Source organism: Nilaparvata lugens, chromosome 3 (assembly GCF_014356525.2).
Source record: "Nilaparvata lugens isolate BPH chromosome 3, ASM1435652v1, whole genome shotgun sequence".
In the NCBI taxonomy this organism is placed as follows: Eukaryota; Metazoa; Arthropoda; class Insecta; order Hemiptera; family Delphacidae; genus Nilaparvata; species Nilaparvata lugens.
This window is the reverse complement of record NC_052506.1, coordinates 28,113,029-28,139,446: the sequence shown is the minus strand read 5'-3', so window position 1 is coordinate 28,139,446 and position 26,418 is coordinate 28,113,029. Positions and strand designations below refer to the sequence as shown.

Below are 26,418 nucleotides of genomic sequence, written 5' to 3'. Positions count from 1 at the left end.
CCCTTCCCAATGATTCGATTTGATGTTTTTCACATAGGGAATCCTCGGCTCTGGATTTGCACTGAAAGTGCAGCAGAAGCAGAGACAGAAGCACTTCAACAGGCAGATTCCAGCAGCGGCGATGCTCATCCAGTGCTTGTGGCGGTGCTATGCGGCTGACAAAAGCTTCAATTCGCAAGCAACGTGGAACATCTACCTCAAAGATCCATCCAACACTAAAGATAGTGCTCCCACCAAGGTAAAGGTTAGATCGAAACAACATTTCAATGACTACAGAGCAGACAACAGTAGTATTGAAATTAGCCTTTGAAAGCAAATGGAAAATCCATTCTCATAGTTGCTCTGTGTAGTCATTTCTTCGGTCTGTAGTTCATAGTTGAACATTGTATTCAATGAGAAAACATTAAAAACAGAATACTCATTTCTAATCTACTTGAAAATATATCACAATTAAAAAATAGTTCACAGTGAGTCGAATAAGACACAGCAATAATAATTGTATAAAATACCTTCTAAGAAACTCATTGGAAAAGAAACTATTTTCCATTGATTCTCTCTCATATTGAAACAGCCTCTCATGGGTTTTAAGAAATAGATACCGTATTGATTTTACGAATTATATTTTCATTAGAAGGCCTAAGCATTCCATAAATTATTATTAACAGAATATACTATTTTATATCTACATCTACAAAATAACATAATACATGATATTCTAGGCGAATATGTTAATTTATAAAAATTCTATAGAAGTGATATCATATTTGTTTCAAGGAACATTCATTTCCTCCAACTTTGAATTATCTTGTTCACTTTTAACATTCTCACATTATCATTTCAATTCCCAGAAAGTAGTTTTCTTGGGTAGGCCTTTCGTCATTATTCTCATCAGAATAATTCTTCACTATACTGTATGAACTAAAGAATATGATCGAATAAGTGATTATTCAACTTCACATTACATAACACAAGAAGAGAATTCATTCAAGAGCCATTTGAATTCTCTATTCAAATATCAATTTCCTCACACTGCTCAGTAAAGGATGAAAGGATAATACTCATATGAATAGAGAACAGGTAATTGGTATAGTGTAGTTTATTTTCGAATAACTATCTAAACGTTCTGACACATAAATTAACTCTTACGATAATTTTCATAAGCAGGCTTCAATTTTAGTGAGAAGTTCTGGATGCAGGTATGTCCAATAGTGGTTACATAGCACCACACAGTTTTCTAGATACCCAGTTGCGCAAAAATCCTTCAACCTGTCAAGAAAATAGTTCTTCAAATTATAGACCTACAATGTATCGCGCATGGTTCTATGCTTTTAGAAGACAGATCCAGTAGATGTAGATATTGTTCTTATAGATTAGTCAGGTAGCTTCTCTATAGATGTATAGACTACAGATTCACTATCTTCAACCCGATCTTAAATTGAATATTCCACTCAATTTTTATCATTGTGTGATTTTCACCTTAGGCTTCAAATTAATTGATTCACCATGTTTGAAACCAATAATAGATTACGGTAATTGAGTTTCATCTCTCATCCCTTAGTTATTAGTTGAAGTACTTGATCTACTCTTTAGTTTTATATTTATATACTCCCATTTTTAGTGGTATAAATTGTGATGATAGGCATTATAGAATGTATTAAAATTTTATTAATATTTAGATTATCAACAATCATAATTTAGAAAAAGAATTTTTATAACATCGTTTTTCAAATATTTTACCACTCTTTGTGTTTCAAATAGCTGAACTGTGCTATTTCTCCATGTAACAGAACATAGAGAATCAGTCACACAGAGCGCATGGAATAAAGGTATATTTTTAGAGAATAAAGTGTTATGGTCAAAAATCAATCAAGATCCTGAGTCGAAAATTGATTTTCATCAATCATTGTTCTAATGTTGATTGCATCAGCAGAATCCATGTTACTTGTCAGTTGGGCATGTTACTTGTCAGTTGAATCCGACTTGTCAGTTGGGCTAGAATAGTAACAATTATTCTTCTCGTGCGTAATTTTAACTAATCACTAAAGATTTCTCAATACAATCATTAGCATGGTTGAGGAATTGGAATAAAACCTTCAATTTTCAATAATCGATTGAATTATTAGTGATTGTCCGTCTAATAATTCCATAATACAATGCCAGATAACTCCACGAATTTCGAATGGACAAATTTCCTTGAACAATATATCCTTGGACGAATTTCCATTAAAACATAAGCTTTCTATTACTATCATAAGTATTCATTACTCTCGACAAATTATTTTGAGTTGTATTGTTCTCTATTTAACTAACAAACGCTCCTAGTGGATGAATTTCAATTTCTCAGTTTTCTCTGTGATTTAGATATCAGTTTACTGATGCAATAGAATTAATAGAAATGCAGGATTCATGGAATGAAATCCTTCAACAATATCATCCTATCATACCTACTGACAAGTCTTGAAAAGCAAAGTTGCTTCAACGTATCTGAACCATTATAAATTATTTTACTAGTTCACTTGAAAAGTAATACATTGATTTTGTATTTGTCTAATAGCAGCTATTAATAACTACATCGATTTATGCTCACAGAAACGTCCAGCCTCAATGCAATAAAATAAAATTTAACGTTTTCATGTTATTACGAGAAATATAGCACACGATTCCTCAACAATGGGATAATTCTTATTAGTATGGATATGGACATAGCTGAAATATAAATCTAAATCTTTAGTTTTCGGAGAATAAGACATGGTCCCTGATTCATAGTGAATGATGTTGCAGGTGGAAAATATATCAATTTTTCTATTTTTGTCATACTTGACATTTTTGCCAAGTAATTTAAAGACTTTATGAATGTGAAATATTGAAATCCTTTTCCTAAACATATAGGTAATGTTATAGTATTCAAAATTCAAAACCTTCAACTCATAATTAATATTTTGGATTACTGAAGGAATTTGAGAGCTTGAAACATTAGGCAGTACTCAATAATCGATTGTCAATTCATCAATGAATCACTATAACTATAAATTATTTTTTATTATGTATTTCAAACATAATAGGTCACTCACTTATTAGTGAAAAGAATCTCTCGTGATTGTAGAGAGAAAAACAGGTTCCTACTGATAACTCAATTCTATAGACTGAGAAACATTTTTGATTTCCAACGAAATTGTTCAAGAAAACTGTGATATGATTGGAGTTTAATGTTGAAATTGCAGTCGCTGATGCTGCAGGTGGCAAAAAAGGCCAGTGTTCTGAAGAGAAGGAAATCGCGCAACAAGATGGAGCCGCCCAGTACAACACAGAGCACGATCACCAGCGTCGGAGGCGGCCCGGACTTCAACAACCCCAACGCCAATGCGCTCGCTCCCGCCGCCGCCAATCGCCGCGAGAGCGAGGGTGATGTCGTCTTCTACATCGAAGAGCCCAAAGCTGGTTTGTGCTAAATCTGGTTTTGTTTATTGATATAATATGACTCGAGACTTGACCTTCCAACCAACCGTCGTTGCTATATATTGAATGAAATTGCGACTTTCTCATCCTAGCCCATAAAACTGCGTACAGACTTTCGCGCCACGATTACGCGCATTTAGCTTTTCATCAGCTGATCATAGCTGCGCATATTTGTACAGAAACGATACAGATATAATAAACTAAGTATCAGCTGATGAAGTGTGAAATGCTCGTGCTCATGGCGCGTAAGTCTGTACGCAGCTTAATGTGACTGAAAGACTGAATTAATATCGATGTGATAACGCAACTGGCTGGAAGCTCAAGGCTCGACACTTTTCATTTAGATTATTATAAGAATTGGTACCATAACCTCAGCCAGACTGGCTCACTAACCATCTAAATTCGGGAGAAAAATAGTTTTGGATTAATTTTGTTATTTCTCTCCCAATCATAGTTTTGATTCTGTGAATGTGTATATGAGATAGATTATTGAAATAATCGATTTAGCCTACGCCAGGATCACTCTTCCGTCCAGGCATGTGCCTAATTTATGGTGGAAAGTTTTTGTGAATAAAGGATTAGGATTCGAATTAGAAAAAACACTAAAATGAAAAAATACTCAACTATACGATACTATACGAACTATACGATAATCTACTCGATTGCTCAATAACTTGTACTGTTTTCTAAACGACCTTTATAGTCCTTTCAGTCACAGCAAAGTTGTATCGCAATATCTAGCGGAATATTATCCAACAGGAATCTCTATTGATCAATTTTACTGTGACAATGCATTTTCCAGAGCAATGCGAGTCATAGTTATTCATATGTTTGATAGGTACTCCAAATCGTGTGCGCCGAGAGGGCAATCGAGGTTTTACCAGTCAAACAAGCAGCGTAACAGAAGTTGCAAGTGACGAGATGGATCTTGAAATAGAGCCAGAACGTGTCACAATGTAAGTAAACTGTGTCTAATCAACTTATTAATTTAAGAGTAGAATTTTAATTTGATGTCAACAGCCACTGCTATGTTTCTTAACATTATTGCATACGTCTGAAATTATTTCTTATACAGTTTAATGGAGCTTTTGGCCGTTTCATGTTGTCAGAGTTTTGTAGATTTCCACTTTTGAATGTATCAACCCTGTGAATCATGTTAAGATATTATCATCATTTTCTCATTTTAGTTCACAATAACTCCTCAAACGTTACTGTACATAGTCACTGAATAGTAAAATATCATCTTATAATAATAATTATTATTATTATTATAATGATTGACACGATCTTTCCTTTATAATATTGTTTCCTCGAAAGTACCGTCATTCATAAATGTATACTATTTTTAAATTTATTAATATTTTTTTTGAAATTTCACGATTTTTAGTATTATTTAATCGAATTTTTAAAAGTCATGTATTCTTCACATGAAACAATGGAACATACCTTTCATCGAATATTGTTACTGACTTTTAAAAATTCGATTAAATAATACTAAAAATCGTGAAAATTCTATCTTATAGAGTATTTTTTGTATTAAAATTCAAACTGGAAAAGTGTTTTGGGTATACAAAGAGTTTTTGGGAACACATTGATAAGCCTTCTATACAACTCTTCAAGTAGATTAAACATTGTACTTAAGGCTGTGCAAAGGCTAAAAATAAACTTTCTACTCGTGATATTTTTCCAAGTTTTTCGATGTGTATATCATCAAGCTATCAAAATGAAAAAGTTTCCTCAGGAAAACATTTTTTTCCGATCGTTACTTTTTGAGATATGAGCGCCTAAAGTTTAAATTTTTGGGACAGAACATTTCAAATTCGGTAAGAGATAAATCCATGAATTTTATAGGATAGATTCTTCATGGTATTTTTGATCTATTAAAACAAAAAAAATTTAAAACATCAATTTTTAAGATACTTATTCAATTTACTAAAAGTAACTTTTAGTTGAGTTATTTTTGGTAAATTGAATAACTTTTTCAAAAATTTATATTTTCAGAAAAGTTTTGTTTTACTAGATCGATTTTTCTAAATCTCATGGATTTATATCTTACCGAATTTGAAATGTTCTGTCCACAAAATTCAAACTTTAGGCGCTCGTATATCTCAAAAAGTAATGATCGGAAAAATGTTTTCCTGAGAAAACTTTTTCATTTTGATAGCTTGATGATATACAAATCGGAAAACTTGGAAAAATTTCACGAGTAGAAAGTTTATTTTTATTAGCCTTTGCACAGCCTTTAAATGCATAAATTAATCAAGTTTAATTGAATAATTCTTCAAGGTGTGTTGAAGAAACTCCAATTGTTGCATCAGCCCAGAGCCGTTTACCAGCGTTAGACGGACTTGATCAAGCACGGATTTAAAAATAATAATGTGTCAATGGAATTGAGTGTAAATTTCCAATGGTATCCATATACCCATATGAACTTTCACTACCCAAAAAAATCAATTTCAATGGATAACTCGAATTGAGCCTTAAAATCTACTTTGCTCCAACCTCGAATGTTACAATGATCCACAAGGAAAGCAGTTCCGGTTTCCGGTCAATTAAAATTGTGTGACATGAAAACGTGTCTTTCATACAATATAATATCAATTATTGACGTTTCCAATTACTCAGCATTCCAATCAGGATTCAACATTAAAGATATTATCTGTGAAACTCGTCCATAACTTCAAAATTCATATTTTCAGTTCAGTCGCACTTTGATTATAGAGTTTGAGATTAATTGGTAGGTATTATGTAAATAAATCATATAAATTATAAATCATAGCTTTTCTGGCAAAATACATGTCAGGCAAGTATAGAATCATTTCTTTTCTTGTAAATATTCTGAATATCATGAAATACATCCACATGGAAAGAAAATAAATTTTTCCTTAAATCATAAAGATGGTATTGTTGATTAAATTTCTCTCACAAACGAGTGATAAAGTTCATTTCGTAGGTTGGTATTTTAGCATCAGAAACACATTCCTACTGAGTCATGTTAATTATGTGATGATTTAAATGAAGTTTGAGTTAATTTCAATTGATTCCAAAATGAGTAAATTACCTTGATGGAGGAAGCATCAAGCTTATTTCCATAATTTGTTTATAAGGTGTAACAACAACAATATGGGCCAACTTGAAGTCGAGAACATTGACAGTGAAAATACTCTTCAGGTTCCACGATCATTGAATTGGTAAACTAATTGTTGAAATCAAAGTAGTGCTTTTTTATGAATCACTATTCTCCTTTCATCTTGAATACAATCTCACGCACGGTTCTAGTTGATAAGTTTTCTTCATTTGATTCTTTGGAAGGTTAACTTGAGACTTTTCATATAGCTATTTTATCTAGTGTGATAATAAGAAAAATGACCATAATACTTCAATATTTCAATTTTTGAAGGTTTTGTTGTGTAAATAATTAGTTTTCAATCCATTTTCAGAAAGAAGAACATCTTTCGAAGTAGTTATAGGCTACAACTCTTTTACTAGACGAGCAGTGAAATCTCAATCGCTCAAAACTGCAAAATAGTTTTTGTTCTCTTTGTTTATATTCAATTACCTATCGACTTTTCCTGGATACCAAAATTATAAATTAAACCGTACAAAGAAAAACAATTCTTGGGATAAGTTTTATATAAATATACTTAATATGTTATATTATTTATTATAAGAATTTGTGAATCCATCTATCATCATCACTCAAGTTTCATCAGAATTTTTAATAAGGCAATCATGATGTTAGCAGGAAAAAACTTTGTCATCAAGGAGTTGAAAAAGCAGATTATTTCCAACTACCAAATTACAAATCTGAATACTATCGGGATCTCTACACAAATCCGTGACTAATTCTTGCAAACTCATATATACAGTATAGGTAATCTGAGAACATTGAACTCTACTAATTTCTCTACAAGATAAAAAAGCATGTAGCGAGAACTCTCAACCACTCATATAATAGCACAAACAGCCACCGGAAAATCTGAAGCAGTCAATTTCCAGGGATGGATATAATATATAATAATAGTCGTGTGGCTTTTATTGGTGGATAGTCCCTCATTCAGAACCATAACAATACAATATTTGAAACTTACCAACATTATATAGGTTTTTATCGTAATGATTGATAATAGAATTTAAACGACAATATTTTTTCTACTGATTAGAGCTTTTCCACTTACTTTTTATATTAGATAAGGATTTATGCACTTTTAAGATCTATGCCCTGCTTTGAATTTCAATTTGGTCACTGAGCATGATTATTAACGAAAACACAAGCTGGAGAATTTCGCTTTTTAACATTTTTTCAGACACATAACTTACTGATAGCATGAAGATTTTCATTAAATCTAATCAGCACAAGGAATACTGCCTTGACTTGATTCGATTCTCTGCTTCTAGGAAAAAGATGGGGATATACTCAATAATCAATTTTTGATTGGAGTACCGCAATATCTCAATACTTATTATGAAGAAGATGATTCTCAATTTCTGATAGAATTAACTAATAATTGGAGAAATTCTATAGTATTACTACTGTAGCGTATATTTGATTCTTACAAAATTCAGTGCTTCCTTACATGGATTTATTCAATGCAATAATTATTATTATTATTATTATAGATTGAAATGAATACTTGAACTGTATCAAAAACGTTTTAAAAATACCCAGTAAATTGACATTTTTCTTGTTTAAGGAGGATTTTTCAAAATATTCCCAGTTATCCAATCATTCACTATTAGGCAATGATCATTCGCAATAATCATTAAAAGTGGAAAATAATAAAGCTACACACTATTGTTTACAATAATGTAACCGATTTACCGATAGCCTAAGTCCTGTGTCACAAAAATTCGATGACTTTATATTATTCAATTGTTGTTCATATAATCAATGACTGTTATAAAAAATATAAAATACCTATGAAATAATATTGATTTATGCGTGAGGACGTATTTTTAGGTAAAAATGCGATACAAAAGTGTTAGAAATGGTGTCATTATGGACAGATATCATAACATCATCTCACCAGCAACAGTATCTGAACGTTTATAATCTTGGAGCAAGAAAATCAAATACAATTTTCACAAAAGAGTATTTTCAAGTTTCATCTCATTTAGTTCATGATCCCATCAGATTCATGATGTATTTTTCATTCGCGAACAACAATTGCTTGTCATACTTAACAAAGTTTGCCCACTTCTCTACTCAATGCCGGAACCTTCTTCTTTCATTCAAATGAAAAGTATTCCTCTTCCTTATTACTCTCAATATTTCTTCGCTAACTAACTCTTTTCGCTATTTGAAAAATTTTAATTATGCTGCTTAATATTTCTCACATTCTGCTCAATTCATAATAATATTAAATGCATGAGCTAAAAAGTTGATCAAATATTCTATTCAAGTTCTTTCTATGCATGATCCCTTCTTATAAATCCAAGAACTCCGAATTTGAGTATCTTATTAAAATAGATCAATCACATAATGTACCGCGCAATGATTCGTGTTTTTTGCTCCAAAAATGGCAAAAACAATATATTTGGAAATTTTTCAAATGGTGTTCATAAAAATGTTGACTGAATCCCACATTCTTCCCAAAATTAGAGAGTTCTATTTCCGAGATCGATTTTAATCTTCAATTCGCTCATATACTCATGATATCATCTCATAAAAATATTCATTCACATTTTTTCCTGAAATGGTACACAGACTACGGACAGCCGCGCTCACTCTGCATACAAATGTCTACCGTACGTAAACGTATACCACAAATCGTACGAATCGCTCACACATTCTGTTCATATACTTGCATTGTTCATCACAAACATGATAATTAGGTACTTATAACAACTATAAATAATTATGAGGCTTCCTCAAATCAATTTTAGTATGAAAAGGCATTCAGTGTGAGCGCGGCTTTCAAAGAACACTTTTTAATTCATAATCTCATCGAAAGTGATGAAGATTTTGTCGCTTTTTCGAAGACGAATAGAAAATATTATTATTACTCCGCTTTACTACACTAATCACTGACGATTCTGTTTGAGTATGTGCATTAAAGTGAGGAAATAATTGAATAGAGTAAGCTCAACTATTTGCTTGACAAATTCTGCAATAGAGAGAGCTTGACATTTTTTGCATAAAATAATATTATTCTTTTTATTAACAGTTGGACTTCCAATCCATTCTTATATATTTGTCACGTCACTTGTATATTTGTGGCTTTATAAAAATAGTCTATTTTCAATTGGATATACTGTAGAATTACCGTGCTATTTAGATCAAGATTCTCTGGATACCAATTCAATAAAAGCCTTGGAATTTTTAAATTTTGTTTGATCTCTTATTATTCGATTGCAGGTTAACTGAAGTGCACAAAAACGCAATCCGTGCCATTCGTAAGATAAAATACTTTGTGGCAAGGCGGAAATTCCAACAGGCAAGGAAACCGTATGATGTGAGAGATGTTATAGAACAATATAGTCAAGGCCATCTCAACATGATGGTTAGGATAAAGGTGAGTTGATAGTGATTCTAAGTTCTCTAAGCATCCTGAAAGGGAGAGAAAGAGAGGAATGTTAAAGATATGCCTAATGACCGAATCTATTCCATGCCTTATCGGTACACTAATATCGCGTACCGATCGGTATCGGTTATCCGATGTGCAAGAAAACGGTTACTGTGAAAATGGCGAATGCCTTCAACTGCCTGGTCTCCTGGGACGTTTGCATATTTCAGGATTCGAGGGTCCGCAAATAAAGAAATCACAAGGTAGTGATGACAATTAAGTACATTTTTCATAATAATGTCAGGAAGTAGCTTGTTTCTAGCATAGGCATACACACCTGGAGGAATTTTATCTAAGTTCAATGATGAGGCCAACTATTCATAAATAATGGGCCTACTGTAGCCTTCACATTGATGAATAAGGCTAACGAAAAAGGAAATCGCACAAAACTTGTGGAAAAGTAGTGAGGGTGAGGCAGATCATTTTTCTCGTATAGAATCGTGACGATAAGTAGGATATGTAGGGTAAACCAGCCCACTTTGGGACACCAAAATTCAAACAGCTGTTCGTAACTTTGACAAAAACAAGAAAAATCTACATTTTTCAATTTTATATTTATTGTATTTGCTTACACTTTCATCCTTGAGGATGGCAACTGCATTGATCATCAATTGATTTTTTATTGCAAAAACAATTTTTTGGGGAGTGTCCCAACCTGGGCTTTAAACCGGCCCACGACGGGACATCCCTTGCCCAGGTTGGGATATTGAATTAAAAATAAGCAATTCATTATTTTTGTTAATTTGTAACATTTTATTATAATTATTGATAGTATAAATACATTTTTTGATTTTTTTAGTAAAAACTATGACCAAAAGTCATTTGCACAAAGTGTGTTTGAAATGGCTACCTACCTCGCTGAAGCTACATTACAGGCTATAATCATATATCATACTATGTATTTATAATTTATTTCATTGACATGTAGTCTACATTGAGTAAAATAAGATTCAGAAGCAATCCTGATCGTTATAATATGAGCATATATCATATGATTGCAGTGTCCCAATGTGGGCTGTCCCAAGGTGTGCAGATGGTCATGGTTTACCCTACTTTTTTCAGCATTATTTATTTGAGAACAGAAAAGGAAATGTTACACGCGTCTTTTTTCAGCGTACGCAATGATCTGACAAATTATTTCACTCGTAATCATAATTTTCCACAATAATTATTGTACAGATGTTAGATAATGTTATCATTTGTAACAGATAAATAATATTCAAGGTCTTGGATACCGGTATATGAAATATGAATCAAGGAGTACTCTTGAAGATGAAAGATTGAAGAAACCCATTCTGATAAAGATTCTCTCTCAAGAAACGACCTTTTTTATTATGTTGTGAAGTAATGTGGTATAGGCCTACTTGCAGAACATGCATACCCGCATACATTCATTGATGTGCAGATTCAAAACACCTTTTTACTAAAAGAAAATCAAGATCAAGCAAAGAAAACTTGTATAGTCTATTCTGATTAACAGCAAACAGGAATTATAAACATACAGATGAAATAAAATAATTTGAAGAAATAAGTGAAATTTTAAATCCCACGATTTTATGGAATAAGAGTCAGAATACTATTTAATTAATGATGTCTGATAGGTCACATACTACACATAAGTCCCGCAAAACTAACACTACTGAATTATGCAACAATGGAAAGTTGGCTAAATCTCTACTTATCAATAGATATTCTACTATCAAAAATATCATAATAACATAACTAGGGCTCTGAACTCAGTTCTGCTACTTTCATGAGTTGTTAAACTCAAAATACCTTTTCTGGTCTTATTCATATAGTATCAGTTGCAAGTTACAACGAGGGGTTGAACAGTTAATATCAGTTAGATTGTCACGATATTTTAAATATCAAATATCTATATAGTGTATACTGCTTTCCAATACTTCATAAATGTCTTCTATCATATTACTCTTAATATCGGGGCACCAAGCTTTGCTCGTTATTTATTTATAAACTAGTGATGAACAGAACACAATTCTTTGAAATGATTGGGGAAGGGCTAACTGGCACAGCCCAAAACTGTTTCCTCCACGAATTTCGATTTATACACTATAAATAGTCCAGAAAGTAGGTTATGCTCCATACACTTGAATTCAGGTTCAATTATCAGTCGAAACTTTTAAAAACAAAAAAGTTCTAATTTAGATTATTCACAAACCAAATTGAATAACAAAATAACACTCAATAATTACTCAATTGTCAAATAATGAATAACTTTGAAAATTATGATATACTCTAGTTTTGAATGATTATCATGTCATGTCAAAAAATCAGATTATTTTGATCAAGTCGATTAAAATTTCTAGATAATATTTCTCGCTGATCGATTACACAGCTGGAAATAATTCTGTTTCTCTCCCACACACGCATCTCCTGTTTCGACAGACGACAAAATTAACATCTCTTTTTCCAAGGATGAATAATTGTTATCCTTTTCATGTCCTTCAGCGAGTTTTCCCAGCAGGGATGAGACCTAGTGCAATCGAATTTTTATATCATAAACCTACTATGAAAATCGTTAGAGCTGTTTTCAAGATCCGTTGGACATAAATAACCAGATATAAACATATGAACAGATATACAGAAATTGCTCGCTTAATATAATAGGATATCATCATCTTTCTACATTAGCTCATGTATAGGCATCACCCTCAGCAAAATAATAATATTCTTTAACAGCTATTCAAAGTCGTCCGTTCCACTGTCAATCAATCCCAGTGTAGGAAATTCTAAAATAATGGATAACTAAATGGCCACTAATTATTCGACAGGAGCTGCAGAGGCGGCTTGATCAGACTTTGGGGAAACCCGGTAGCTACTTGGCCGGCATCGACAGAGCTGGCAACATTAAACCAATGACTATTGGTGCAAGACTGTATAGAGTGGAGCAACAGGTAAATATAGACTTGAAAAGGGCGTATGTTTGCGAAATGTATCGGAGTTCTGATTTTCTAATTAGTTCTTTAGATACATCTTCAATGTACCTACATTTGATTTTTACATTCACTTTTATATTCATCATAAATAACTTGTTAATTCACGAGCTGAACCTCAACTCAGCTCTCCCAACTTTTACAAAAGTACCTCATTAGGTAAAGCATAATATATTTTTCAGAGAACTATCTAATGATTTTTTATTGTAGATCAAATTGAATGTAATGAATGCTCTCTAAACGGCTTCTCCATGAGTTTCTTATAGGATGCGTAGCACGGAGTAATGAACGTTGCACTGAGTAATTTCATGTGATGTGTAGTTTCTGCATTCCATCAAAATTAGAATTGAGAGACGAAATCTCTCCATTTTGCAGGAAAATAGTCATTCTTTACAAACGATATTTCGGTCACTGATACCGAAATGAGCTTAACTTGATGTCAAATCTTAGATGAGTGCTCTTTAAACCAAGTGTGATGAATGATATGTGTCTCAATATATTAAGCGAAATAAACTGAGTCATTTACTAACTTTTCCATGTATTGTGAGGTTACCGCAAGGAGATTTTGTACGCGAAAATTGGCGGTTAACTACTCATATGTATCCAAACATATTAAAAATTCAAAATATAAGACCTTTTGTCAAGCACCAATATAGAATGACTGGACTAACAAACTTCTCTATATTTCACTCGAATTTTTTTTTTAATTATTTGATCATGAGCGATGGGATTTTTTATGATGTTATGGTAAAAATAAATAAATAACTTGGCTCAAATTGAAAAAGCATTAAAATTTGCAAATAATTTTTCTCATAATGTTACTATAATCTCAATTTCTGGTCATCAAATATTGTAATTCAAAATAATAATAATAATAATAATAATAATAATAATAATAATAATAATAATAATAATAATAATAATAATAATAATAATTCTTCTCTGACAACGGACGCCAAAGCTTAGTGATTCTTTGATGGATTCTTTTTTTGGTAAGCCAGCATAGCAGAATGGTGTGAAATATTGGAACTCTAATTTATTATGGCTGCATAGGGGTATAATATTTCGGTAATTTATAATAGTTCGAGTGGTTTGTTATTTTTCTGCACACTTAGCAGGACACCAAACCCTCATCAGGCCACGGTGAACTGCTAGGCTTCAAGATTGATGGGAGGCTGTCCTGGGGTGACCACGTGAATGCCTTTTGTACAGGATTATCAAGAGTCACTGAGGACATTGATGTGCCTATGCCTTTTTCCACAGCATAGTGAGATACGAGCTTACTTTGAGTGCATCCAGCACGCGCTAGGGCAGTTCATGCAGAAGAAATCACCAAGAAGTCTGAGAGTGGGTCACTTGAACACTGCAGACACATTTTTCGAAGGCTGGGGATACCCACGGTGTAAGGACAATACATCGTTCTGTGTATTCTTCAGTATGTGAGGATGGAGTTAAGCAAATTGTCAACAAGGGAGTCTCTCAATGAACGGAACTTTAGAGGAGGAAATATGATTGAGCTGGTGGGATGCCGTCTAGCAAAGACGATGGAGAGACATTCACGCTTTTCCATCGGGATGGAGAACAGGTTGCTGCAAAATCAGGGATCCTTTGCTAGGATCATAAATCATGGCTGTAGGACAACCCTTCTATTCCCTCAATGAGTTCCTAGGAAGTTAATTCGAGGATTTGTGAAACAATTCAAATGAGACACAAACAATCAAGGACCCTAGTCATAGGCGAAATGGAAAGTAATAATATAGTGGGCAATAATTTATTCGTATCAACCCCGCATCAACCCTCGCTCAAGTCGTAATCTTCTGTAGACATCATCAGAAAATATATATAATATTATTGAATATAAAATGTTTATTTAAGAATAGCTATAAGTTATTCGGACAGTCATTAAATCACAACTTGGTAACAAAATCATTCTAATCTGTAATTGTATGTTTAAGAGAATGTTATACGATCCTCTAGTATCTCAATGTTGACTCAATTATAATTCATATACTGTACGTCTGTTTGATGTGTGTTGAAATGTGTGTTTGCAGCTTTCAATAATGGACAAGAAGCTGGATCACCTGGTGTACATCCTAAACTCGCAGAGCCACAAGCACCCGGCAGTCGAGGAGCAGGTGTGACCTTTGACTCTGTGCCTGGACACCATCACTAAGTGCACGGGCACCAGCGGGCACGGCGGTTGTGTTAGTACTAGTTTGTAACAAACAATCACTTTTTATCATAGGATAGCCTCTAAACAATTCGATCCCACTTTGGATTTTATCTTTCCAAATCAGCCTCTCAAGGTACTTGGAACAACTATGTTATTGTAATGAAAACGATTCTGCATTCATAATGACATTGAATTATAATTCAACAACTTGTTATTGTTATAGTTTTCCATAAGCTGATTTAATTCATTCCACATTTTGATGGAGAATTATTGAAAGCTTTTCTTCATAATCTTTCATAACTGAATTTTTTTCCTTTGGATGATCCTTGAAAGAATATGAACTTGATAGTTAATCGAAGTGGAAAGTGGAGTAGATTAGATGTGATGATAATATAAGTACAGTATTTTAAAAATCAAAATAATTTCACTGTAAGTTTTGCAAAATCACTTCATAGTGTAAATTGTAGGTCAAGTTGATAGAATCCAAGGTGGGACCATAAAGGTAGGTACCTAGAATTGAGAAAGCAATTCAAAAAATGTAAAATGATCTTATAATAAGCTTAAACATAATAAGGTGGCTTGTAATGTCACTGCTTCAATGGCTTGCGAAAAAATATTAAAATTGCGAAATAAATAATTTCAATTTTTTTCATTATTCTTGAGCCTATTTTTTAATAAGAAAATCTTAGCAAATAACTTACAGAATAGCAAATTATATATTTCAGTGACTTCCCTATTTGGGTTCTATGTTATGAGTCGAAGGAAGACTTCATTTATGCAATGTTATTTTCGCCAACTAATTGGATACATTGAAAAACTGATAAACTCTCTTGATTATGTTACAAAATTGAAATTTTTGGGCTTAGCTAAATAGTTGATATTAAAGTGTACAGTCTCATTCATATAGCCTAATCATAATGGGTTATTATTTATCAGTCATTCAGGTAAGAAGGAATTACCTTCTTTAAAAATAGTTGTTTTCTATTATTCTTATTGGTTTTTGGAGAGAATTGTCCTGTGAGGATTTTTCTTCATCTTCGAAGCTCAATTTTAGGTACCTATTATTTCGATATTTGAGACGCGATATGTTAGATGCAAATGGTTCATATATTATTATGATCATCTTCCCGAATACTGTATTCGTTGAAGGAAGAGCAGAACAAACTGCAGTGACATGGAGGATCTACACAGTCCAATGTCGTGGAAAAGATTGTGGAAGCCACTTGATTCCATCAGTTGAAGATTAAACAATTGCACATGAACATAAGCAGAACTGGTGAAGTTCTTTGAAAATATTATTGCTAGAAACAATTAGGTCATGATGTATGAAATCCTATCAACATTGCAATTTGCTGTGCTCTTCCTTCTGATGAGTGTGATATGTAAATTGTAAAATGCTCTCCATTTGTTGATAAAGATTCTATTCATGTATTTTATCTTATAGCGTAATCGAGTGGTAAATTATTTCCAAGCTAGGGTTATAAGTGCGGTAATTCTCTACATATTTCGTAATTAAAAAAAAAAACACTAGCCAATGTTATTTTCATACACAAATTAAGCTGATATTCTTCGGAGGACATTGAAATAATATCTAAGTCACATTATTTGGAAAATTGATTGGAGTTTAAGTATAGGAAACAAAGTTAATTTGTTACTGATGATTCAAGTTATTCTTTGAATGGAAACGAAATTAAACATTGGAAAGAAATTATAATTGAATAAAAATTTCAGAATAAAAACATTCTGATAGTGCAACTTTCAAAATAATTTAAACAGCAAACTATTATAATGCCTAGGGCATCATAATTTCCCTGTGATCATCCAGTCTGTAATGACAACAAGGAATTCTGCCTTCCTCGAGATATGGTTGTTGTACTGAATAGTGTAACTTCTCATCAGTCTCCCTTGTATAATTTGCTTGAATATGTAATCACTATAACCATATTAAAAATATGATACGAGATACAGGGCTATAGAATTGCATTCAGTATTGGATTTTTAACAAACCTGGTTTGAAGAAATTGCTAATAAAGTTTCAGTCTCTTGATGTACCGTAATATTCTTGAGCTCTCAAACATAGGTAGTTGCTTCAGAAGCCGTTGCTAAATTTTATATTGGAAACCATGAATTCCATTAAGTGATATTTTCGGTTTGTAATCAAGATATTTCACATATGAAAACTTGTCTGAATAGTAATTGGGCATTGAAATATAATATGTGTACCTTGGGCCTGAAACCAATGTGTGTTCCTTCTGTGAATAAGTTGTGTAAATTGAAATAAAATACCTAATGTAACTGACATACTAAAATTAAATGAAATGATTTTCATTACATACACTATAAATCTGTTATTTAAATACACTATGAATCTATCATCAGGAACAAATTACTTTGAATTATGAACTGTCCATCGAAGTTGTTCAACTGGGAGTAATACTTGTCGTACAATCCAATAATATAGGTAGCCTATTATGTGAATGGAATGTTATTTCTTCGAAAATATAATAATCTAATAATCTTGTTATCAAAGCCTTGCTTGAACTAAAATAATAGCCTATAATAGTATGGGTGATAGTAGTGTAGTAATAATTACGGTACGGTAAATAAAGATAAAATTGAGGTACCATAGTTTTTTACTCTTAGATACAGTATTCACTTGACAGATAACTAGGATTGTAGTTTGAAAATATCTTGCCTATATGCTTGCTTATGTACTCCATTGATTTAAAATTGAAATGTTAAATGCTCCCAGATCCAAGAATCGGAACAATATTAAATTACGGCGATAAATTAAAAAAATTATGACATATGTCTCCTTCAAGGAAATAAAAGCCTATTTTTTGTGAATATTGTATGGATGACTTTTGGCTATTTTGTGACTGATAATTGGCAACGTTCAACGATAGCAGGTTTTATTAGTTATCAATTATAATTGTCATAACTTTTACAAAAAACCATATTATGAATCTGTAGAACGTTATGCGATTATTCTGAATGAAGATATAGGAAACGCCCAGTTGTTGATGATTCAGCTTTTCTTGAAAACAGAAAGTGAAGTCAGGCTCAATTTTAGTCCAAATTGGAATCAGATTCCAAATTTTTCGTTCTGCACAAAAAAAAAGATTGAAAATTATTTCTAATAATAAGAACATAATATAGGCTATTTTATTCATAATGCGTGATAATATTCACTAAATTTCTATTCATCGAACAGTAAAATAGTAAAAACAGTAAAAACTACTATTGAGAAGCCAGGTTATACAGTAAAAATATTAGGTATCTTAACTTACTTATTTTTGTGTAAATTATTAGTCCTATAGGTATTTCTCCAAAGTTGATTTGAATAATGGACGTTCTGAGATTCATTAATTTCAACAAATTTATTTGCAGATTTGCAGTTTTTCATTTTTTTTTTAAATATTGAAATTAACTTATTCCCCTTTGAAAAAATACAAATTTTTCGTTTGGAATAATTATTGATAAATCTCATAACATCAGTTTTCAAATTGATTTTGAAGCAATAACTTTATTGAAATGTCCTGGTATTTTACTCATGTAATATTCATCATATTCTAATGTATATTCATCATAATCTTACACTCTCTTCATATTCACACACATTCGGTTCGGTTCGGTTCGGTTTGCGGCAAATTCTGATAAGTGTGAAACGGTGATTCGGATTGAATTCGGTTCCGAATAGCAACCGCATAGCACCGAACACCCCTTCGACACGAATAGGTTTTATCATATTCGTTGCTAGGAAACAGGAAATAATAGCAAAGTCTTTTACACACGCTCGCTTTTTTTGTTTTTATTTTAACCTGATATCGTGATTATCTGTTTAAAAATCTTCCATGTCAAAATCATAGGGACAATTCATTTTTGTTAGTACCCTGGAGCATTTATTTTTCTCAATGAATATTTTGCTGAAAAAATATAAAGATAAATTAAAACTCAGGGAAAAATTTTATTATTTTTTATTTTTCCATGAAAATTACATGATTTTATTAATGGAGAAAAAAGATGATCGTTATGTAACATGTGTCAAAATTCAAACACATTTTCAATTCAAAAGATAATCACTCTGAACGTTTAAAATTAATATAATCAAAAATAAACTATTCAAATAGTTCACAATTTTTAATTTAATTGAAAATTTTGTTGTTCGAGAAATCACATCTTAATATTTGAACACCAGCTTTTATATTTTATTACCAGCATGAATTATAATCCAAACACAGCTGTGTTTGAGAAGAAAATACCTAATTAGAGCCGTACGAATTAAAACCTGATAGTAAGTCTAATTCGTTTTCGGCAACGAACCGAACCGAAGACGAACCGATCCGGATGAAACCGAATGTGTGTGAAGCTAGCCTAATTAAGAAAGTACAGATCCAATTTAAATATCTTCTGCTATTAGTTACCGTATGAATTTGCTCAAATTGTTGGTTTAATTCAAAGTTATTTTTTTATCCAAATACAGTAGCCTTCATCAACTCAATGAACTCCTTAAAACGATCTCAAGGTTTTATTATAAGGTTTTCTTTATTTTGATAATTTAATTTGAAAAAAATGAATCTTCATGCTGGAATTATCTCACTCAAGTAATTTTGAAATAAAATGGAGCAATAGAAAAAATATTCAACAACACTTTGGAGCAAAACAAGCCTAGACCTAGAACTAAGTTGGTGCAGGCTCTTTTCAAAACTATTTCTCAATGCAAGCATTGTCTTAAAATATCATATTGTATATAAATGATAATAAATCAATGAATCATGATAGTTTTCAGACATTTAATTCATTCAAAAAGCTCAATTCCATTTGCTAAATGCTAATGGGTGATTACTAAGAGCAATTAGGAAGATTTAGATGCTCCGAAAATTTTAGTTTTTGCATTCGAATATGTGTCAATATTTTTTTCCTATTGTTGAAGAAACAGTTTTTCGGATTTGTTTTTTATAATTTTGTTTGAAATAGAAAATCGGGTTCCAGTATAATGTTCTTTCTGTTCAGATACTCAGTTTTTGAAATGGCTTGAAGTGGTATTGAAGTTTAATTGAAAATAACATGTCTTCTCCTCTGATTAGAAGCTGGCTCGTTCACCCAATTACATAATAATGTCAATATAGTGAGTCTGATCACTACCTCCATAAACAAAGCCGTAGTGCATTCGTGTGACGTCAGCATAGGTAGGGCTCTTACACCAATAAAAACACTAGCTGATATAGATCAGCTGAAATCAACGAATTTTTATTGGTGTAGGAGCCCTATCTGTGCTGACGTCACACGAATGCACGACGGCTTTGTTTACGGAGGTAGTGGTCTAAAGATTAGTGTGTCACGGTAGAATTTCTTATGTAGATGACTATCTGCTATACGCTATACATTAAATCACTTCACTTGAATAAGCTACTTTATAAAAATTAATAAAAACAATATAAAAACATATGTTGTACCCTTTTTATTTAAAACACTTTAAAACATTTCAACGACTAGTTTCAGCCTACTTTGGCCATTTTCAAGTTAGAATGGCCATTTTCAGGCCATACATTATTTGATGAATCATTCATAAGAATTGGGTTTAGATGGTTCATTGATTGCAGGTGAATCATTAATATTGCCCTTATTCAATATTTTGAAATATCTTGACAAGACATTCTGTGGAGAAGCGAGGAACAAAATTTTGATATTTTGGAGTTACAATATAGCATGAGATAGGTATCCATATTACTAATCAATGAATTTTTATAAAACCATATACCGTAGTGCATTTTCTATATCTTTAGGGTCCAATATTTCCTAAACTTTACGCTTTTATATTATAATAGTTGCAAAGCACTGTTTGATCTCAAAGAGGGACTCCCGATATATATGATGACCACTCTTTCAATAAAAAATATTGGAAAATGTGATAAATTGATTGTTTCTTGTTCAAAATAACTCTTTAATATTTTATAATTAGCTTAGATTAATTATTATTAATGTAAGCTATATGAATTTTGTACATTTTATGTAAATAGGTACTATTACGCTACTAGAAAATACGTTATAAAATAAAATGTACATAGTATTACAATCCTACAAATTACCATTTGATATTAATGGAGAAAATATGGTTCTATTGTATTCAATAATTTTTCATATTACTTTTCATGTGATAGTTCTCTTGATGATGTAGTTAGAATGGCGACTGAGAGAACCACTATAGGATATCCATTAGATTCACTCGAAGAACCCTATATATTTTTCCTGAAACAGTAATTTATTTCTCTTGAAGAAATGTGTAGTGGTTAATCCACTCAAACTTCTATTTATTTTTCCAGTTAATGGATAATCATTTTACAATAACAAAATAAGTTTGAGCATCCTATCTAAGTATTTTTGCTACAGCAGATAGGGCGAATGTTATCATTCAAATATTCCTACAATGATGATCTCGGTAATATGTAAATCCTCTTTCATAAAAGACATCCACAATTTTGAGAAAAACTTATGTGATTGTCAACACATCGGAAAAATTCCCATATAATCTGATTATCTCATCAGCATCACTTCGATCGCTTCAATTCTCCATTAGAATAAGTAGAGTTAACATAAGGAATTTAGAATAAATAATAATAAACTACAATAGTTTTAGCTTCTGTGCCTCTTTTCTATCTAATATGCTAAAAATCTATTGTAAATAGTAGTGTTACAATTGGTCATGTGGAATCACTCCAGTATAATATTTTAAAATATGATAAAAACAATAACAATGATAATAATACTGTAATTAGCCTATAGCGGGGTGTAATGATTATATTATTGATACATCAAATAGTCTGTATGAATGAATGTATCTTATAGGTACATCTTACTGAAAGTGAATCGATGATCTGATCTGAAGAATCAAAGAAAGGTTCATGATAGGATTCAATATTTCTATAAAGAATGATTTCATTTAAAACGTCATCAACATCTCCAAATTTGAGTTTTGGTTTGAGGTAACTGTTGTAGACTATTATCCCTGATTCAGTTTGATAAAATCAAGTATTTCAATAAAACTGTAATTGAGAAATCCTTGATTATTATGATTGGAGATTTATGCATATCATAAGTTGAAAATATTATTCAACAATGTCTCACCTTAAAAGTGGAATTTGTTGGCTTACCAGCTTTTTCGAATCTATAAGCTGAAATTATGACGAAGGCTTTTCTAAATTTCTTCTTGGAAAAAATGTACTGCCACTCAAGCTTATGGAATTGAACTATCATAATTATAATATCCTGAATGCATCGATAACAGTTGAAATTAGGTTTTTCTGGTTTAATTGGATGGGATTTTAATTTTATTTCAATTGATTATATAACACACATTGATTGACATGACAAAAGATAAGTACATACACTTCAAATATTCCAAAAAATACAATAAACTATCATGAATCTTTCATGTCGAATGTTTCAACATTAAAGAGCATCAGGCTACCGTAAATTTATTGAAATGAAAGGGTTTGTACAGGTTTTTAACTGGGAGCAATAAGACATATCTGCACAATTTGTTAGAATAAGTATCTACAATAAAAAATATCATATCACTCCATCACGTAGTAATAATATGAAATCAAATGTATCAAAATTCTCTCATGTATCTTTTATCATATATGAAATAAGTATTTTATTACAGTATATCAAAAGGTTTGACGATGAAAAAATTATCTATCACATAGAGTATAAAAAAGTATTTATATCATTAATATTAATCACTTGATAACTTAAACTATTTAATCTCTGTAAGATTAATACGTTTGCCCACCTATCCAATCTACATTGAGAAATAGATTGATCCCATTGTATCAATCTGAAATGTAAGTACGTGACTAGTTAAGTAGGTACCGGTACTATTAGTACCTGCACTGCCCGACATTAGTCAACAGTTATGCAGCAATAACATTTGAAATAAATTGTTACTTCCATTCAAATCGTCACATATGGAAAACAAAATTTTATTCACAAAAAAGACATTGGAAAAATAAAATTAATAATATTCTTCTATAATAATTATTCCTAGTCGTTTATCAATTCTTCATTATTCTCATTTTTAAGGATGATAACCTTGTCAATGAAGATTTGAATAAAGATGTGAAAGCACATACAATTAAATAATCGAATAGAATCCATTAGAATAATTGATATAATAGATGAATATTATTGATAAAAAGCTCACAATTATTTTTCGATTGATCTAATAAAATAATTTCAATAAAAATATTGAATAAATGACTCACGATTCTCAAAGAGATTGCCGTTATTGACTATGAAAAACATGAATAACGAGTTAAGAAAAGCATGTCCTTAAAAATTAGGACAAATAATAGAATGCGGCAAGAAATACTTGATTATTGTTTCTAAAGCTGCGTTTACACCAAAGTTATTAACAAAATGTTAATAACTTAATCCTTATAGATTCTATTAGATTGAACTTAACTTATCATACACATGATGATTATATGAATTTGTCAAGTTCCGTTTATTCTAATAGAATCTATGAGGATTAAGTTATTAATATTTTGTTAATAGCTTTGGTGTAAACGCGGCTTTAGTTTTCTAAGTCAGTGGAAGACTATTGTAGTCTATTGACTGACCAGACTCGAGCCAAATTTGTAGGTACATTCAAAGTTGGATAAATTAAAAATATATAGGTACCGGTTTATCATTCAAATTTCATTTCGATTTCTCTTCAAAACTTCATCATTACACTTATTTATTCATTCAGAAGAATATGTTATCAGTTGAATTCAAACATTTGATAATTTCAGATAGATAGGTATTGTTTTTATCAATCAACCATCGCTGCGTCTATTATTATCTAACATTACTCAAAAATCATTTATTTTGAATGTGAATTCAAATTTTATTTCTTATGTGTCTTCGATCATAACTAACTTTTGTAATTATTGCCTTCAATACGATTACTCAAATAATGTTACAATTCTAAATAAAATTTTTATAAAGCCTTGTTGATAGAATTAATAGTCTACATTTAGATCTGTCGTGGTGCGATTAGATTTAGAAATACATTTTTTATATCTATTTCAAATTAAAAGAACAGGTCTACTATAATTTAATGTTAATAGTGATAGATTAAACTCTCCAAAAGTCTTGATTTATACTCCACTCATAAAACTATCATTCTATTTTCAATCTCACCAATTAAAAGGTTGAGTTAGTATAAATAAAAAATCTGCTTAATATTTCTTAATAGAAGTGTTCCTTAATATTTCAACATGAAATAGTGTGATGGAATTGATATAGCCTACCTAGTATTACAACGTATGTTGTTCATTGATTTATTGACCTCCTAAACTGTAATATGATCGGACATAGAACAACAAATTGAGCATATTAGATAGTTTGTGGAATAACTGTCCAACAAGTTAAAGAAAACTTTTTCAAATTGTATTTTCTCAACTTTCAGACCAAATTATTGAAAAGAAACTCCGTAAATTGAGAATTTTTCATTACTTGATAGGAAATTCTCACTTTTAACCGTATTCTTCACTAGATTTATGAAAGGGCTTATATTTTTCACACCACCAAGCTAAAAGCTACTTTGAAAGCGACTCCTTCTAACAAGACAACGAAATCTTCTATAGCGAATATTCATCATTTCATTAACAAAGCTTTAAAAAAGAAACAATATTAGTCTAATTGATGCAATCAAGGATCAGTATAATGTTCATGTGATGCCTTAAATTTTTCTGTTCCTATTATTAAATTTAAGTAGGAGGAATGCTATATTAGTTGAAGTAACATGATTTATGTTTCCAATTTAAAAATTGTGGATGCTTATTGAACGAATGATGGAATAATTTTATAATGTCAATTAATAATATCTGTTGAATAATTTTGTGAATAGCGGATTTCAATGTAAATTGTGAATTGTAAAAATTTATATCACAGTTTCTAGTGCTTTCACAGCCTATCTTCTCTTCTAAAGCCAATTTTTTTTAATATTAGTAGCCTACTACTTAATTCAAATGTAAATAATACAAAAATAAAATATAAATTACAATATTTAAAAGCATATTAATAGTTACTGCATTTAGAATTTAATTGACACCTTATTCAGAATTCTAGCATTCATACATCGAATTACTTGATCATTCTGAAATTTACAGTTTCTTATGTACTTGGGTGACGGTACTTCATTTGTGTAGCTTGTATTGATCATATCACTAGAAGCAAATCATTGTATTGCAATAAAATGTTGACTATTCAAAAATGAAATTACCTACTGTAAATTGTAAATCAACTATTTCTTTATTTAAATAAGAGTAATCAATTTATTTTACAATAAACAAATTGATCCAAAAGCTATTTATTTATAACCTTGAACACAAATGCATGATCCTCTAAATGAATGCCATAATATAATATTAATATACATACATAATATACATTACTGTATGCTTATTCTATGGTAATTCTCGAAAATACTCCAAGTTCCTTATACTACATTTGAAAAGAACAAATATTAACATTAATTCCCAATTATTCACCGAAATTCCAGTCGTCACAGCCGGTTGCAGCGACGACCTTGTTGTGCTAGACGGATGATAAATTGTGACAGCAGAAGAGAACGCTGAAGACAAATTTAACTAGTTTGGAATGGGAAATTGACAGACTATCAGGTCAGGACAATTGCTACCTCAATAGTAATCATTCAGAATGGAGTGCAAACATTTTGCTCCCTATTAGAATTAAAACTGCCAAGAGTTCTGTAAAGCCAATCACTGTAACTGTGGTGGTCTGCCAATAGTAGGCCTATGATTCATTTTACTTATCTATTTTCAAATAAGTTCACCAAAGTTCCCGGCTATAACACTCATATTTGACTTTACATTGATAGCATGACTCTACCTAGACCTTCAGCCTACTCCTCACTTGGACTTCACAAAGAGATTCAATTTCTACAAAAGCTACTCTCGTTCTGATTTCTAAAATATCGTAACCAAACTATTATTATTCATTCCGAAATATAGAAATATACTCATCTGTTTTTGGTATTAAATTCTGTAGATTTCAAAATTAATTCGTTGCGACTTATTTCGAGTTCTCTAGCATTTTGTACCTTCATCTCGAAAATTATTGTTCATAAATTGATTGAGGACTCACCACTGATTTCCCCCGTATAAGAAAGCACACTATCAATAAGTTCCTCAAATACACAATAAAAATAGCTTAAAGTTTACAACGTGATGAATAGTTTTCATGTTTATATTGCAAA

The 26,418-nt window shown here is 31.3% G+C and overlaps 1 protein-coding gene across 6 annotated transcripts in view; it reads left to right on the top strand.

Moving 5' to 3' along the window:
• The window catches only part of LOC111055451 (potassium voltage-gated channel subfamily KQT member 1), a 119,108-nt gene extending 93,606 nt beyond the window's left edge, over nt 1-25,502 (top strand). For 2 of the 6 annotated variants that reach the window (XM_039423466.1, XM_039423461.1), the window contains 7 exons: nt 38-244; nt 3,222-3,438; nt 4,295-4,412; nt 6,564-6,647; nt 9,815-9,971; nt 12,815-12,937; nt 15,028-16,674. In XM_039423466.1, the coding sequence (XP_039279400.1) occupies nt 38-244; nt 3,222-3,438; nt 4,295-4,412; nt 6,564-6,647; nt 9,815-9,971; nt 12,815-12,937; nt 15,028-15,117 (996 nt within the window). In that variant the 3' untranslated portion in view covers nt 15,118-16,674. Of the gene's footprint in view, nt 1-37; nt 245-3,221; nt 3,439-4,294; nt 4,413-6,563; nt 6,648-9,814; nt 9,972-12,814; nt 12,938-15,027 lie in introns of all 6 variants that reach the window. The other 4 variants (XM_039423462.1, XM_039423463.1, XM_039423465.1 and 1 more) reach the window with 4 other exon arrangements.
• Nucleotides 25,503-26,418: the final 916 nt, after the last annotated feature.